The sequence below is a fragment of the Mytilus edulis genome, chromosome 3, assembly GCF_963676685.1.
Source record: "Mytilus edulis chromosome 3, xbMytEdul2.2, whole genome shotgun sequence".
Lineage (NCBI taxonomy): Eukaryota > Metazoa > Mollusca > Bivalvia > Mytilida > Mytilidae > Mytilus > Mytilus edulis.
The window spans coordinates 20,999,857-21,015,969 of NC_092346.1; the positions used below are offsets into that span (position 1 = coordinate 20,999,857).

Genomic DNA, 16,113 nt, shown 5'->3' on the forward strand with positions numbered 1-16,113 from the left:
ATTTGACATTAGCGATAATCTCAGTAAAAGTGAAAGAGACAAATTAAAAGCACCAGTAGTATACTGCTGTTCAAAAGTCATAAATTGATTAAGCGAAAAAACATTTTTTGAATAGTTATTATTTTTATAGTGATTAAGTTTGTAACACAATGTTGACTGCTGTTTCCAAATTTTTGACAATTTTACCTATTTTTCTGTTTTGCTCACACATTTTGTCAATATAATAGGATTCTATGCGCCTGTCATACAAGTGAGATATTTAGCTGTCTATATAACCAGCTTAATCCACCATTTTCTACATGAGGAAATGAATTTATTAATTCAGGAATATGACGGTTGTTTCCATTCGTTTGATGTGTTTGAGCCTTTGAAGTTTGCATTTGATGTATGTCTTTTCCATTTTGAATTTTTCTTGGATTTCGGTATTTTTGCTATTTTATTTTTTGGACATAAAATTGTATATGCAGAATCAAATATGAAATAATCGTCAAAGATACAATACAGTTCATATAGAGCACAGATGAGAATATTACCTGGCTTACATGTCAATTAATTTACTAGTATTTCAAAGACATATAATAATATAATGTTATTTCATCGTTTTGAATTTTTCTTGGAGTTCGGTATATTTGCTTTTGTACTTTTTAGATATCTAATTGTAAATGCAGAATCAAGCATGAAATAATCGTCAAAGATCCAATACAGTTTTATAAGTACAGAAGAGAATATAACCTGGCTCACATGTAGATTCATTTACTAGTATTTCACAGACATATTATAATATAATGTTAATTCATCGTTTGAATATAATGTTTTTATCAGAATCAGTTAAATAAAACTGGCTGTTAATACTCATCAAAATAATAAAAATAATCATTTTCACTTCGTTTGCCTTTGAAGTAGTCTCCTAATTCGTGGAGAACGTCATTCTTTAGTTCATTGTCACCATTGTTATTGTGGGGTCTAAAAGCTGCAATACAAAACAAAATAAAGAAAAATGAAGATTATGATCAATGAAATATAACAAATAAGATATAACACAAAAACTAACAAGCGTTTACATAGAGAAATGAGAAAGAACAAAACAGTAGAAGACTAAAAAAAATTGTTGCTTAAGAATTCACGATGACTTGAATGTGCATATAATATGTAAATATTTTGCAGAAGTGAATTATGAACTGTAAGTTTATTTTAGTTCAAGAAAGGAGACATCCTACGGTGTTTATATATCTCAACTTGTACGATTCGCTCGTGTATGTAACAATGTTTTAGATTTTAACGAGAGAAATTTATGTATTACTGAAAAATTATTACACCAGGGTTTTCGATATCACAACATCATAACTAGTCAAAACATTTACTTAATTTTATCATAGGTATAAGGACATCATTCGTAAATATATTTCTTTTCCATCATTCGTAAATATATTTAGGCAATAAAACACCACTAATAAAAAAAAAGAACCACTAAACAAACATCATGGACAAACAAATAAACGATATAATTACAAACAGTCAACACAAAAATAAAAAAATGACGATTGGTCAACAATAACTTAACTTAATTTGAGATGTGAGTATGACAGTTCCTACTCCACAGTGTGCAACCGATTGTGTTTCAACAAACCTCATTGTCAATTACAAGATAATAATAAATATATGAAAGAGATGTAACTGTATCGGTGTAATAGCCTTATTTCAACATCAATGGGATGGATGCGACCAATATAATCACTTAACTTTGACGTATTCAAAAAGAAGACCAAATCAGTGTAAAGCGAAACGTGAATAATGCAAGCTCCTTTCATTCGTTTTGAAGAGATAGTTTATGAAGTCTGCGTCTTACAAATAAAAGGGGCCAATAACACTAAATAAATAACACTGAAAGAAAAAAAGGAAAAAATAAGAAAGAAAAACGTTTGCAAGAAAAGAACAATAAATGGTTTCCAACACAATATCGCCTGTCTGTTGATATAAAAAAAAGTCAAACCAAACGTTACAAATAAATTGAAGGAATTTCAAGTTTCCCGAAGATGTTAGTTTCAGAGAACCTTTTGTTCAATGCGTGTTTGTTAAAAGTTTAAAACTGAATTGTGATTATCGATGGACATACCAATACTACGGTATAATTTAACCTTGAATTATTCAGTAAAATAATAAAAAAAATATTCACGTCCAGTTCTTTTTCCTTTGTAGAAATCTCCTAATTCATGAAGGATGTCATTTTTTGGTTGATTTTCTTCAGAGGTTATATGTAAATGAATAGCTGAAATGATAAAAATTTTAAAAGAAATAAATGAATAAAACTTTAGTATACTTTTTGATTTCAAGTTAAAGGAAAATAACATTCCTAATGTGTCTGCATACTATCTGCAGCAAAACTTGTTCATTCAGATTGATCAACATTTCATTTAAAATTCTTTTAGAAAAGATCATTAATTATTATAATATAAATCCTACTTAGCAAAACAAAATAATATATATGAAATTACTACTGTATTATTGCTGATTTTTAATACAAATCAAATGCAAAAGTTTCACTCGATGATGTCACGATTGACGTGAAGAGCAGGATATTGTGGTTACGTCCAGTAGAACGTATCATAATAGTCATCATGAACGTCAAAGCCTTAATAAAACTGTCAAGGAAATCATCTTAAGTTTTTACCATTTATATCTGGTAATAAAATTAACGGTATCAATTTTCTTGCACCAGATGCGCATTTCGACAATACATGTCTCTTCAGTGATGCTCGTGACCAAAATATTTGAAATCCAAAGCTTATATAAAAGATGAAGAGCTATAATCCAAAAGGTCCAAAAAGTATATCCAAATCCTTGAAAGGAATCAGAGCTATGCATGAGGGAGATACATTCCTTAATTTATAATAATTTCTATCATTTTGTAACAGCAAATTTTAATAACACAAAACAATCCGTATTTTCATGCCAGTACCAAAGTACTGGCTACTGGGCTGGTGATACCCTCGGGGACTAATAGTCCACCAGCAGAGGCATCAACGTGTTATAGTAATAGAATTTTTACCATTTATATCTGGTAATAAAATTAACGGTATCAATTTTCTTGCACCAGATGCGCATTTCGACAATACATGTCTCTTCAGTGATGCTCGTGACCAAAATATTTGAAATCCAAAGCTTATATAAAAGATGAAGAGTTATAATCCAAAAGGTCCAAAAAGTATAGCCAAATCCGTGAAAGGAATCAGAGCTTTGCATGAGGGAGATACATTCCTTAATTTATAATAATTTTTATCATTTTGTAACAGCAAATTTTAATAACACAAAAAAAAATCCGTATTTTCATGCCAGTACCGAAGTACTGGCTACTGGGCTGGTGATACCCTCGGGGACTAATAGTCCACCAGCAGAGGCATCGACCCAGTGATAGTAATAAAATTAACGGTATCAATTTTCTTGCACCAGATGCGCATTTCGACAATACATGTCTCTTCAGTGATTCTCGTGACCAAAATATTTGAAATCCAAAGCTTATATAAAAGATGAAGAGCTATAATCCAAAAGGTCCAAAAAGTATAGCCAAATCCGTGAAAGGAATCAGAGCTTTGCATGAGGGAGATACATTCCTTAATTTATAATAATTTCTATCATTTTGTAACAGCAAATTTTAATAACACAAAAAATCCGTATTTTCATGCCAGTACCGAAGTACTGGCTACTGGGCTGGTGATACCCTCGGGGACGTATAGTCCACCAGCAGAGGCATCGACCCAGTGATAGTAATAAAATTAACGGTATCAATTTTCTTGTGATGCTCGTGACCAAAATATTTGATATCCAAAGCTTATATAAAAGATGAAGAGCTATAATCCAAAAGGTCCAAAAAAGTATAGCCAAATCCGTGAAAGGAATCAGAGCTTTGCATGAGGGAGATACATTCCTTAATTTATAATAATTTCTATCATTTTGTAACAGCAAATTTTAATAACACAAAAAAATCCGTATTTTCAGCAAGTACTTCGGTACTGGCTACTGGGCTGGTGATACCCTCGGGGACTAATAGTCCACCAGCAGAGGCATCGACCCAGTGATAGTAATAAAATTAACGGTATCAATTTTCTTGCACCAGATGCGCATTTCGACAATACATGTCTCTTCAGTGATGCTCGTGACCAAAATATTTGAAATCCAAAGCTTATATAAAAGATGAAGAGCTATAATCCAAAAGGTCCAAAAAGTATAGCCAAATCCGTGAAAGGAATCAGAGCTTTGCATGAAAATGTCTTATACGTAGCAACGTGAATATCGTAATAACTTGTAGACACATACTCAATATGAAGGACCAATGGACTATTTTGCCACATAAATGCAGAAGATGTTAAAATAATCAAACACCTAAATAATATTTGATTTTCAGCTCAGCTTAACTGTTTCATGCCATCATTTGTTATGTCCCGCTATTGTCAATATCAATGCAATACAATTATCATTGTAGTCTTTTGTTTTAGTAAGTCAACATTTCAATCATTTAACCCAGCGTATAAAAATAAGAAAGTACGGTACAATAACCAAAGAACCAACTATCATTAAGAGACCAAATGACATAGACGTTGACAAGAATAGGTCACCGTAGGCGATCAGCAAAAAGCAAAAAAGTTTATTTTGACAATTTCTAATATGCAAAAAAATCAAGAAATATCCGAAACACAATGTATTAAGATTGTAAGTCCTGGCATGCTTAATAAATTATCAGTTACACATGTTTGGCTGTACTCATTTTTAATTTTGTGTTGTAAACATGGCCGTTATAAAGCATACAATGACAATTCAAAAATCTGCTGGCTACATTCCCGATGATGAACTGAAGTTAAAATTACAAAATGACAAAAAAAAAATGTCTGTTGTGGATTAGATTGATTGATTGTTGCTTGCTTTTGTGAGTTGGAAGACAAAATATCATATAGATCAATAGAATAAGTAAGCTGTATAGATCTGTTAGATATCTATACTTGCTTGAACAGCACAACAGATGCCACATGTGAAACAAGAACTATCCGTCCCAGAGCACCTAAGTTCATACACGATTTTTTGGTGGAGTTGTGTTGCCAAGTCTCTGGTTTTCTATATTTTATTTATTTTATTTTTTTAACACGGGGTTGTCTTGTTTTTATTGGAGTGAAGATTTTGATATTCCATTTTTTCGCTTCTTTCTAAGTGATAGTAATACCACTATCAATATTTTAAGTCGTCTGCAGTTTTTAAATTTGTCATACTGCGATTGAAATAATGAAATATATAACAATATATTGAAGTGTCATATTATGAAACAAACTATATTATAACGGTAATAGTAAAAATAACGTAATTTTGGATTAACTTTCACCAAGTTCTCGATATCATTAGATTGGGTTGCAAAAATCATTTAAATTGTTTTAAATCATATCACAATAGAAAACGGTAACCAACTAGAGCTAAACCCGGCTTTATATATCAAATTTGCACAGGGTATTTTTTTTAAACCTTATCGAAACCAAAAATAGTATGATGATACATACAACTACACGATTTTAAAAACCGAATATATATAATGAAATTAAGTATTCACCAATTTTCAAAGACGTTATCGGTTCTATTTCGCTTTTCAAATTAGAAAAAAACTTATGAATAAGAAACTGTCAACGGTACCAAAAGTAGTTTCTTTATTCTACAACGTTGAATGACTTTTAATTGTTACGCTTACAGAGTCAGAAAGGGAAAACGTTAACGGCAATACGTCACTGTTATTTATAAAGAAAAAAAAAGAAACACAAAAACTTCGATATCAACATAAGGTTATACTTACAAAAATCTAATGGTTTCAACATAGATGACAGTATAGATCCTTGGTGTTTTGATAAAACAATTCCTATTAACACAATGAGCAGTAAGCCAATTGTAAGGATTTTCATTTTTACTCCTGAAATCATATATGCATTATAAATGTTACGGAAAAAATGATGAAGTGCTGTTACTTGTAGCATTCATTTTTTAAAGAAAGAAAGTAACCACTGTGAAACTCTATCAAAATATTATCCACTGAAATCTTTGAGTGCCATCAAAATGTACACAGTGGAAATTTTTTTTATTTGGCATATATTCAAAAAAGTAGAAATGCAGTGACGCCAACATAGGTATCAACATTAAATGCTGCTATTAGATCTATATCTAAAATTGATTTTAAATGAAAGACCACGTTCTATACTATAATTCGGTAATGTAGTGAAACAGAACATGACCTTTGACAATAATGCACGTTCTACATGTTTCATTCTTCAATATAACACAAATGTAGTCAATATAGCTAATAATGACATAGACAATTCAAATGACCTATTTTGATTTATTTATAAAATAGAAATAAAAGAGACAAATAGGACAAAAAAACATATGATGTAAACAACTTCATGCAAAAATAAGAAAAAAAACCCAAATAGAACTAAAGAAAAACTAAAGATTTAAACAAATAATAAACCAGGACAGCTGATAGTAATTTAGCATTATTTCCGATCGGTAATAAAAAAAAAACAAATAACATTCCCATGCGCAAACACGTTTTTCTTGATTAGCCTTTATATTATTTATCCTCTTTTACCAAATGTTAGACCTCAAACTACTAGTATACTCAAGAAAAATTATAAAAATGACTTGCAGTAATTAAGATTATAACTCACTGTTGACTGCTGTAACCTTATTATGAAGTATGTCCAGTGCACGATGTTTTGTCGATATTGTCAACATCGCAATGTCAACTTTATAGTGTCGTTATTGTGTTAACATTGTATCCTATCTTTATCTTCTGTACCTTTGTTCTTACATTGTTCACATCGTATATTCTTGATGTTAACAATGTCGTGTCAACATCGTGTTTATGTTGTTTATCGACTCTATAACTTTCTGTTTACATCGTTGACATCGTATACATCGTGATGTTGACAATATCGTTTTTACATTGTCAACATTGTATAGATGTTGTGAACCAAGTCTTTACTTTTGTGTTTACATCGTTCACATCGTATACATCGGGATGTTGACAATATCGTTTTTACATTGTCAACATTGTATAAATGTTGTGAACCAAGTCTTAATCTTTGTGTTTACATCGTTCACATCGTATACATCGTGTTGTTAACAATATCGTGTCAACATCGTGTTTATATTGAATATAGAGTCCATACCTTTCTGTTTACATCGTTCACATCGTATACATCGTGATGTTGACACTATTTGTTTTTACATCGTCAACATCGTACAGATGTTGTGAACCAAGTCTTTACCTTTGTGTTTACATCGTATACCACGCAATGTTGACAATATCGTGTCAACATCGTGTTTATGTTGTATATCGACTCTATAACTTTATGTTTACATCGTTAACATCGTTTACATCGTGATGTTTATAATTTCGTTTATACAACATTTACATAGTCAGCATCGTATAAATAATGTGTACCAAGTCTATACCTTTGTATTAACATTGTTCACGTCGTATACATTGTGATATTGACAATATAAAAAAAAATCAATGAAGTTTGTCGATTACATGTATACAGTTTGCATTTTTATTGGTTTTTTTAACACAAATCTGTGTTTAAAAAAAATGTGATGTTACAGGTATAATTTGACACAAAATAGTGTCAACATAGTTTATATGGCGATGTAAACAATGTAAACACAAAATCTTTTTAACATTGTATACATCACGATCTTTACGATGTCAACGATGTAAACAATATATAAGAGTCAAGACAATGTAAACGATGTTGACACAACATCGTGTAAACATTGTACACATCGCGATGTTAACGATGTCAACGATGTAAACAATATATAAAAGTTAAGACAATGTAAACGATGTTGACACAACATCGTGTTAACATTGTATACATCGCGATGTTAACGATGTCAACGATGTAAACAACATATAAGGTTTCAAACAATGTATACGATGTTGCCACTTCATCGTGTTAACATTGTATACATCGCGATGGTAACGATGTCAACGATGTAAACAATATATAAGAGTTGAAACAATGTATACGATGTTGACACAGCATCATGTTAACATTGTATACATTGCAATGTTAACGATGTCAACGATGTAAACAATATATAAGGGTTGAATCAATGTATACGATGTTGACACAACATCGTGTTAACATTGTATACATCGCGATGTAAACAATGTTAACACAATATATTATCAAGATTGTATACATCGCGATGTTACCGATATCAACGATGTAAACAATATATAAAGGTTGAAACAATGTATACGATGTTGACACAACATCGTGTTAACATTGTATACATCGCGATGTAAACAATGTAAACACAATATATTATCTAGATTGTATACATCGCGATGTAAACGATGTCAACGATGTTAACAATATATAAGGGTTCAAACAATGTAAACAATGTTGACACAATATCGTGTTAACATTGTAGATATTGCGATGTCTACAATATTGATTAATCATCGTGCACTGGACATGAATGCTTATTATTGACATTTTTACCTATTATGTCTGTTTGTTTTTATCACACATCGTTGTCAATATAATGAAATTTGAAGCAACTGTCAGTCAAGTTAGAGGATTATCTAGCTTTAAAACCAGATTTAATCCACCATTTTCTACATGATAAAATGATTGTACCAAGTCAGGGATATGACAGTTGTTATTCATTGGTTTTGATGTGTTTGAGCTTTTAGTTTTGCCATTTAATTAGAGACTTTACTTTTTGAATTTTCCTCTGAGTTCAGTATTTTTGTGAGTTTACATTATTGCACATTGAAATTGACAGAATACGTATACGTATCAACTCTTTGTCTGTACTTTACATGTCCATATTATGAAGCTGACAACCCTTAAGATACTAAGTCACTTTATTGTTTAGCATGCTTAGTCTTCAGTGTTCTATGTTGTGTCTTGTGTAAGATTTTTTGTTTGTTTGTCTTTTTTTATAGCCATGGCGTTGTCCGTTTGTTTTCGATCTATGGGTTTGACTGTCCCTCTGGTATCTTTCGCCACTCTTTTGTTGTAAAGTATTGAAGGTTTTGAGTAAATATAAAACGATACTCTTCTGCCAAAAAGTTAGTGTGTACGATCCTGATGATGTATCAGATAGTTATTTACTTATCGGTGGCAACAAAATGACCATCGAATAAAGGATAAACGTCAAGGCACCATTTGGATCTTTGATAATGATTTGCACAAATGATTGTTTCGTGTTTTATAACAACGAAAGACAAATAGGATCATTGTCTTCAAAAAAGCATTTAAAGATACCAACTTACTGTACCTTTTGTCGTAACAATATCTTACTCCTTTCCAAGTTAACAATTTGTGGCCAAATATGGGAAATTTACCAAATATAAGTTAATAGTTAACACAAGCGAAACGGAACTGTCTTTTGCTATAATTATAGAATAACTAATCGAAGAATTAAATATTAAAATACAATGATTAATTTTTATATTCTACAAGCTACAAGTTTAATTCATATTTTATTAACAAATAAGTTAAGACCTTGCGTGGCTTTTAGCAAAATGCTCATTAAGAAAATTGGTCTGACATTTGTATAATTTTAAATTTTCAAATATGAAATAAGAATCGGTTGTCATCTCAAATTCCCAAGAGTTCTAAATAAATAGCTTCGAATTTGTGTCCAATAAAAGAGTTTGTAATCACAACGATTCACCTATTTATAAAGAACTTTACAATAACTTTAATTACGATATATTTAAGTGCTTATAACAAAACTAATATAATTATTTCAATGACTATAGTATGAATTTTAAAGATACTGTTAAAATGTGTATTATTTTACTTGAAAATTAAAATAAAATACCCAGGGAGCAATCAGAATCATAAGCTAAAGAAGTGTTAGAATATGGTCAAAAGGAAAAGGGCAATGAAGAACTACAAAACCAACAAAAAAACACATAAGATAACAGGGATGGTGTTCTCGAATGTAGTTATCAAAGGTACCAGTATAAATTAATACACCAGACGCGCGTTTCGTCCAGAGACGACCAGATTAAATTAGTCATAAAGCCAAACAAGTACAAAGTTGAAGAGCATTGAGGACCAAAAACTGCAAAAAGTTGTGCCAAATACGACTAAGGTAATCTATGCCTTGGATAATAAATCCTGATTTTGCCAAAAAAATCAAAGTTTTGTAAACAGGAAATTTATAAAAATTACTATATATAACTGATATTCATGTACACCGAAGTGTTGACTACAGGGCTGGTGATACCCCGGGGACGAAACGACCGCAAGCAGTGGCATCGACCCAGTGGTGAAAATAGTTATCAAAGGTACGAGGAATATAATTGAATACGCCAGTCGCGCGTTATTTCTCCATAAGACTCATCCGTGACGCTCACATCAAAATAGTTATAAAGCCAAACAAGTACAAAGTTGAAGAGCACTGCGGACCAAAATTCCAAAACAGTTGTGCCAAAGTTATCTTAGGATTAGAATGTGTCGTACGACCATCTTTTAGCGGAGCGGCGAATGTTGAAACAATCGTTTTAATTACCTTTTAAATGTTTGCTTTCTATCCGGATTTGAGTCCGGATATCTGTTACAAATTTACCGACATTGTTAAGATTTCTGGTTATAGATAAACTCATCATAGATACCAGGACTAATGTTTTTTATATACGCCAGACGCGCGTTTCGTCTACAAAAGACTCATCAGTGACGCTCGAATCCAAAAAAGTAAAAAAGGCCAAATAAAGTACGAAGTTGAAGAGCATTGATGACCAAAATTCCTTAAAATTTTGCCAAATCCAGCTAAAGTAATCTATGCTTGAGGTAGAAAAGCCTTAGTATTTCAAAAATAGGCTACATTGGGCGATTTAGCGAAGGACATATGTAGTTAATATGAAGCTGATTGTTTGTTCGTTTTAGAATTTCCGAAGCGTTGTGACTTGTAAAGTTGTTTGGTATTGTTGTTTATTCGTTTATGTCGAATTCAACCGAGAAAGTGAATGTCATTGTAGGGTTCGTTTGGTTTTCAGATGTGTTTGATTTTTTTAGTATTAAAGTAAGTGTCTTCCACTGTCTCGTTAAAACTGGTTCCACCCGATGCAAAGAAAAGGCGAGATGTAGGTGGTGTTATCAAATGCATTATCTGCGATTCTGATGTTGATGAAATATTTAAAATTATATCAACAGAATCTGGACGAAAAAGTCTGAGAAATCCACAGAAAGAGACGTGAAGATTTATTCGTTTTTTAATGAATTCTATAATGATACAGGAACTGAACCAACCGTATCAAGGTATTATAGGTCGTGTTATAACAGCAGTACAAGTAAGCTAAATTTGAAATCAGTAGCACATTCGGCTTCTGCAAAAAAAGGAAGCACCAGATACAAATCCCTATTTATAAATTGTTTTGCTGGCTGAAATAGTTTTCATCCTCTCAATAAATCAAGGTGTGTTATTTGCAAGAAACTCAATGATCTTCAACTTCGTACTTTATTTGGCATTTTACATTTTTTGATTCGAGCGTCACTGTTGAGTCTTTTGTAGACGAAACGCGCGTCTGGCGTAAATATTAAATTTCAATCCTGGTATCTATGATGAGTTTATTTACAACCACTGGGTCGATGACACTGCTGTTGGAGATTGATTTCCCCGAGGGTATCACCAGCCCAGTAGTCAGCACTTCTGTGTTGACTTGAGTTATCATTGATATGTTCATAATTATAAATTTACTGCCAACAAAATTTTGAATTTTTGAAATACTAAGGCTTTTCTACCTCAGGAATAGATTACTTTAGCTGTATTTGGCAAAACTTTTAGGAATTTTTTGTCCTCAATGCTCTTCAACTTCGTACTTTATTTGGCATTTTAAAAAATTTTGAATCGAGAGTCACTGATGAGTCTTTTGTAGATGAAACGTGTCTCTGGCGTAAATATTAAATTTCAATCCTAGTATCTATGATGAGTTTATTCTCATACCATTGAATCTGTTGAAAGGTTAGTCAATCTAAAAGAAGCTGCTGTTATAGCATCCGACGCTGGAATGATTTATCAATTAGAGCAAGAGAATTATTTACTCAATAATGCAGTTTATCATGCAGCATATTTGACCGCATACTTATATAGACCATAATCCACTGATAAATCTGTGTATGATTTGGTGTTTGAAATAGTAGTTGAAACTAGAGGAAGAGACCTTATTCGTGACAAAAAGTCTCTTGTAATGTCATCAATTTTGACAATGTATTAGTATTTTTTACCAGATAGAATTTATACCACTTCACACTATTGTTTTGTCTCTTGACCCAGTAAATTAAGTGGAATCACACCCACTCAAAGCATGAACAATCATGCTTTGAGTGGGTGTGATTCCACTTTATTTATTTTGGCATCGGTAAAAAGCCAATATCCAACCGTCTCATGACAAAATATGGCTGCTCAATTAATTTTGTAGCCTTAACACATGATCATATTGATAGAGCTTTAGTTGCTGTTAGATGTTTGTTACTGCTTAAGGTAGATGGGGTGTCTAAATAATAATTCATAGAATTTTTTAATAATTTGCCAAAATGTTGTTTCTATCATGCTTTTTAAAACATAAATTAGAAAAATGGGTCATGGGGCTTATTTTCACGCTACACGGTGTTCAAAATTGACAGATTTTGTATAAATTATGCATGGAAACCCAATTTTCTGCAATAAAGCGTAAACTTCACCATATAATTTTGAGATAATATATGAGAAGATAGCTTTAATAGTACGCTTTCAGTTAAAACAAATTGGGTCACCAGACCCGTTTTCTTGTTACATTATAAAAAAGGTAAATTCCTAACACATTCTATGGTAAAAGTACCTTAATCTGAATCGTCTGCCTTTGCATTTGAGTTGCCTCCCCTTATTTGGCAAAGTTGGAAATATTTTTATCAAACAAAAGTTTTCTGTTTTTTTGTAAAATTAAACCATAAATTAGATAAAACATGTACGTCATTTTCTATACATCTTACACATGAATTACCTGCTACTCTAAAAATTTGCACATTCTATTAAAGATCTAGACCTTTGTTTTCTGGTATTTCCAAATCCAAGATGTAGGAAGACACCCTATCTACTTTAATACGACGCGAAATACAAATTTAAAAAATCGCACAACAAATTAAATTTGCTGAGACATCAGTGAACTATAAATAAAAAAAGATGGTATAAAGCTTCCGCCATGTGAATAAGTATTTTAACAACACGTACTACGTGCAATGTGGCAAAGCAAAGTTTGGACGTCGGCTGTGACCAACCACAATAAATGCCTCACCATGTGCCTTTGGTTGGGAAATTGTGCAAAATGACATACTGGAGCCAGGTTTTTCAGAAACAAATAGCATCCGACTTTTCACAAGATCTAATTTGTTCGTGTAAGGAGAAAAATTATGCAAGGAGCAGGTTCTTCCTTACACTGATTACTTTTGTTAATTTGTGAAAATGTAGGTAGTTGCAACAATATCCAGGCCGTATCAGCCACCATATCTGATGACACAAATACAATATCATGAAAAAATAGTTTTGACATTTTTCTACATTTCATTTTGCATGGAAACGGTCATGTCTCACTTTTTATATTTGATATATAACACGTTTGCACTCATTGCAGTAATGTCGAATGAACATCAAACGTGAGATAACTCCAATAGCTCACGCGACTGACAACATCTGAAAAGTTACAGTTGAAATTCATTTAAAAAAAAGCCAGTGACATGTCGAATCCTGGAAAGCTGAAACGAAATTTTACATGACTGCAAATTTTGATTGATTTATCAACAATGCAATTCGAAGATTGTTTTTAAAATCTTTTATCAGGAAGTATTCCAGATATTCTTTTATCAGGAAGTATTCCAGATATGCTATTTGGGCAGGTAAAATATCAAAGTATTCTGTTACGTACTGTTATTATTTATACTTTTATGAGTGAAGATGAGCATGAAATAAAACGAACCATTTGTTATTAATAAAGGCAACAGTAGTATACCGGTGTTCAAAACTCATAAATCGATAGAAAAAAACAAATCCGGGTCACAAACCAAATCGAGGGAAACGCATTACATATAAGAGGAGAATGACGACACTACATTAAAATGTAACACACTTAGAAACGACTAAGAAATTGTGCATGATTTACAACTTTCATTGAACTTCGTGTTTCGCGATAGACGACAATACAAATTCAATTATCATTTCTAAACAAACTGTTTTCCAGTTTAAACTACAATCCTTTTGATCTCATTTTATGATTACGTTTGAAATCATCATCTTTCCATTAATACAATTTTATCAATTGGTTTTGTCTTTAATAAATAAGATGCGTCTGAGATAGCTTCGAGACACAGCTAAAGAGTGTCCTAAATAAAGGCAACAGGAGTATACCGCTGTTCAAACTCATAAATCCATGGACAAAAAACAAAGTCGGAGTAACAAACTAAAACTGAGAGTAACGCATTAAATATAAGAGGAGAACAACGACACAACACTACAATGTAGCACACACAGAAACGGACCAAGCATCAGGCAATATCCCACAAGAATAACAAATATAACATCAAAACAAAATACATGAATTTGGGATAGACAAGTACCGTGACACGTCTTATCGCAATGTGAATTTACACTCAAAAATAAGAGAAAACAAACGACGCAACGTTAAAATGTAACACACACAAAAACGAACTATAATATAACAATGGCCATATCCCTGACTTGGTACAGGACATTTTTAAAGGAAAAAATGGTGGGTTGAACCTGGTTTTGTGGCATGCCAAACCTCCCTCTTTTATAGCCATGTGAAATAAAACATTAAAATGACAACTCAACACCACAGGACTAAAATATAAATAAATTGGAGAACACAATTGACAAAGAAACACACGAACAACAGCCAACAAAAGGCAACAAGTTCAAAATTTGAATACGCCAGAAGTGCATTTTGTCCACACAAGATCTACTAGTGATGCCCAGATACAAAAGTTTGAAAGCCGAAACAAGCACAAAGTCGAACAGCATCGAGGACCAAAAGATCAAAAAAGTTGTGCAAAAAACGGCTAGGGTTTTCTGTTAGTTACCAAAACATCCCTATTATTTAGAATAATTTATACTTTTGCAAACAGTAAATTTATAAAATTACTATACAAAAGATGTACATGATAAAACTGAAGTATTAACGAATAACAGGTAACATCTGAAATACTTTACATAACCAGACATTTGCAACACAAAATGTAGACACATCCGAATAAGTTTAAATTTCATCGCCAAGTGACGTCATATTTGAAATTGTAAAAAATGACAAAAAATGACGTCATTTGAATTTGTAAAACAGATCATCAAAAAATGAAAAATGACGTCACATTTGAATGAATAAGATAGAATTAGGATTGATTTAAGATTATATTTGAACTAAATACTGATATTGCATTTAATAACAATGCACATTTCAATACTTATTAATAGCAAACTAAGGTAGCAATTAACTGTATTATAAAGCTATGTCCGGTTTGTTTTGAATCTAACTTCAAACGTAAAATATCGTACTGATTACGTTGAACAAAATCAAATCTAATAAATAAATGCGGTGATTAATTTTCTTTACAATAACACATAAATATAACAGAAAAGACGTCAACACATTTGACAAAATCCGATGAGAATCACAAACATAACATCAAACATTTAAACTAAATACATGAATTTGGGATAGACAAGTACCGTAACACGTCTTATAGTAATGCGAATTCACACTCAGCAAAACAGTCACAATCGGGAATAAGTCACGTTTTGGTAATTAAAAGATTAGACGACATAATGACAAACCATGTGGTAGAAATGTCTAGACTATCCATAAACCATCATAAAATTGGTCTTAGGATGTGACTTAGGACGAATATTATGATACTTTTGAGTAAACAACCCCATATTTCTAATTTTACACTCTCTTAACAACAATTTTCAGTATGGATGAGGTTAACAGAATAGAATTAATAATTGTACAAATATAGTAAACAACGGACAAAAACCATCAATTGAAAATAACAGTGTGCTAAAATAAAATGA

At 31.8% G+C, this 16,113-nt stretch overlaps 1 protein-coding gene across 1 annotated transcript in view; it reads right to left on the reverse strand.

The window, feature by feature from the left end:
• Positions 1-690: 690 nt before the first annotated feature.
• Positions 691-16,113, reverse strand: part of LOC139514197 (uncharacterized) — a 40,472-nt gene continuing 25,049 nt past the window's right edge. Inside the window, exons 3-5 of the mRNA XM_071303008.1 lie at positions 5,825-5,938; positions 2,174-2,266; positions 691-970 (exon numbers count right to left, since the gene is read on the reverse strand). Of these exons, the coding sequence (XP_071159109.1) occupies positions 846-970; positions 2,174-2,266; positions 5,825-5,930 (324 nt within the window). The 5' untranslated portion in view covers positions 5,931-5,938 and the 3' untranslated portion in view covers positions 691-845. The remainder of the gene's footprint in view (positions 971-2,173; positions 2,267-5,824; positions 5,939-16,113) is intronic.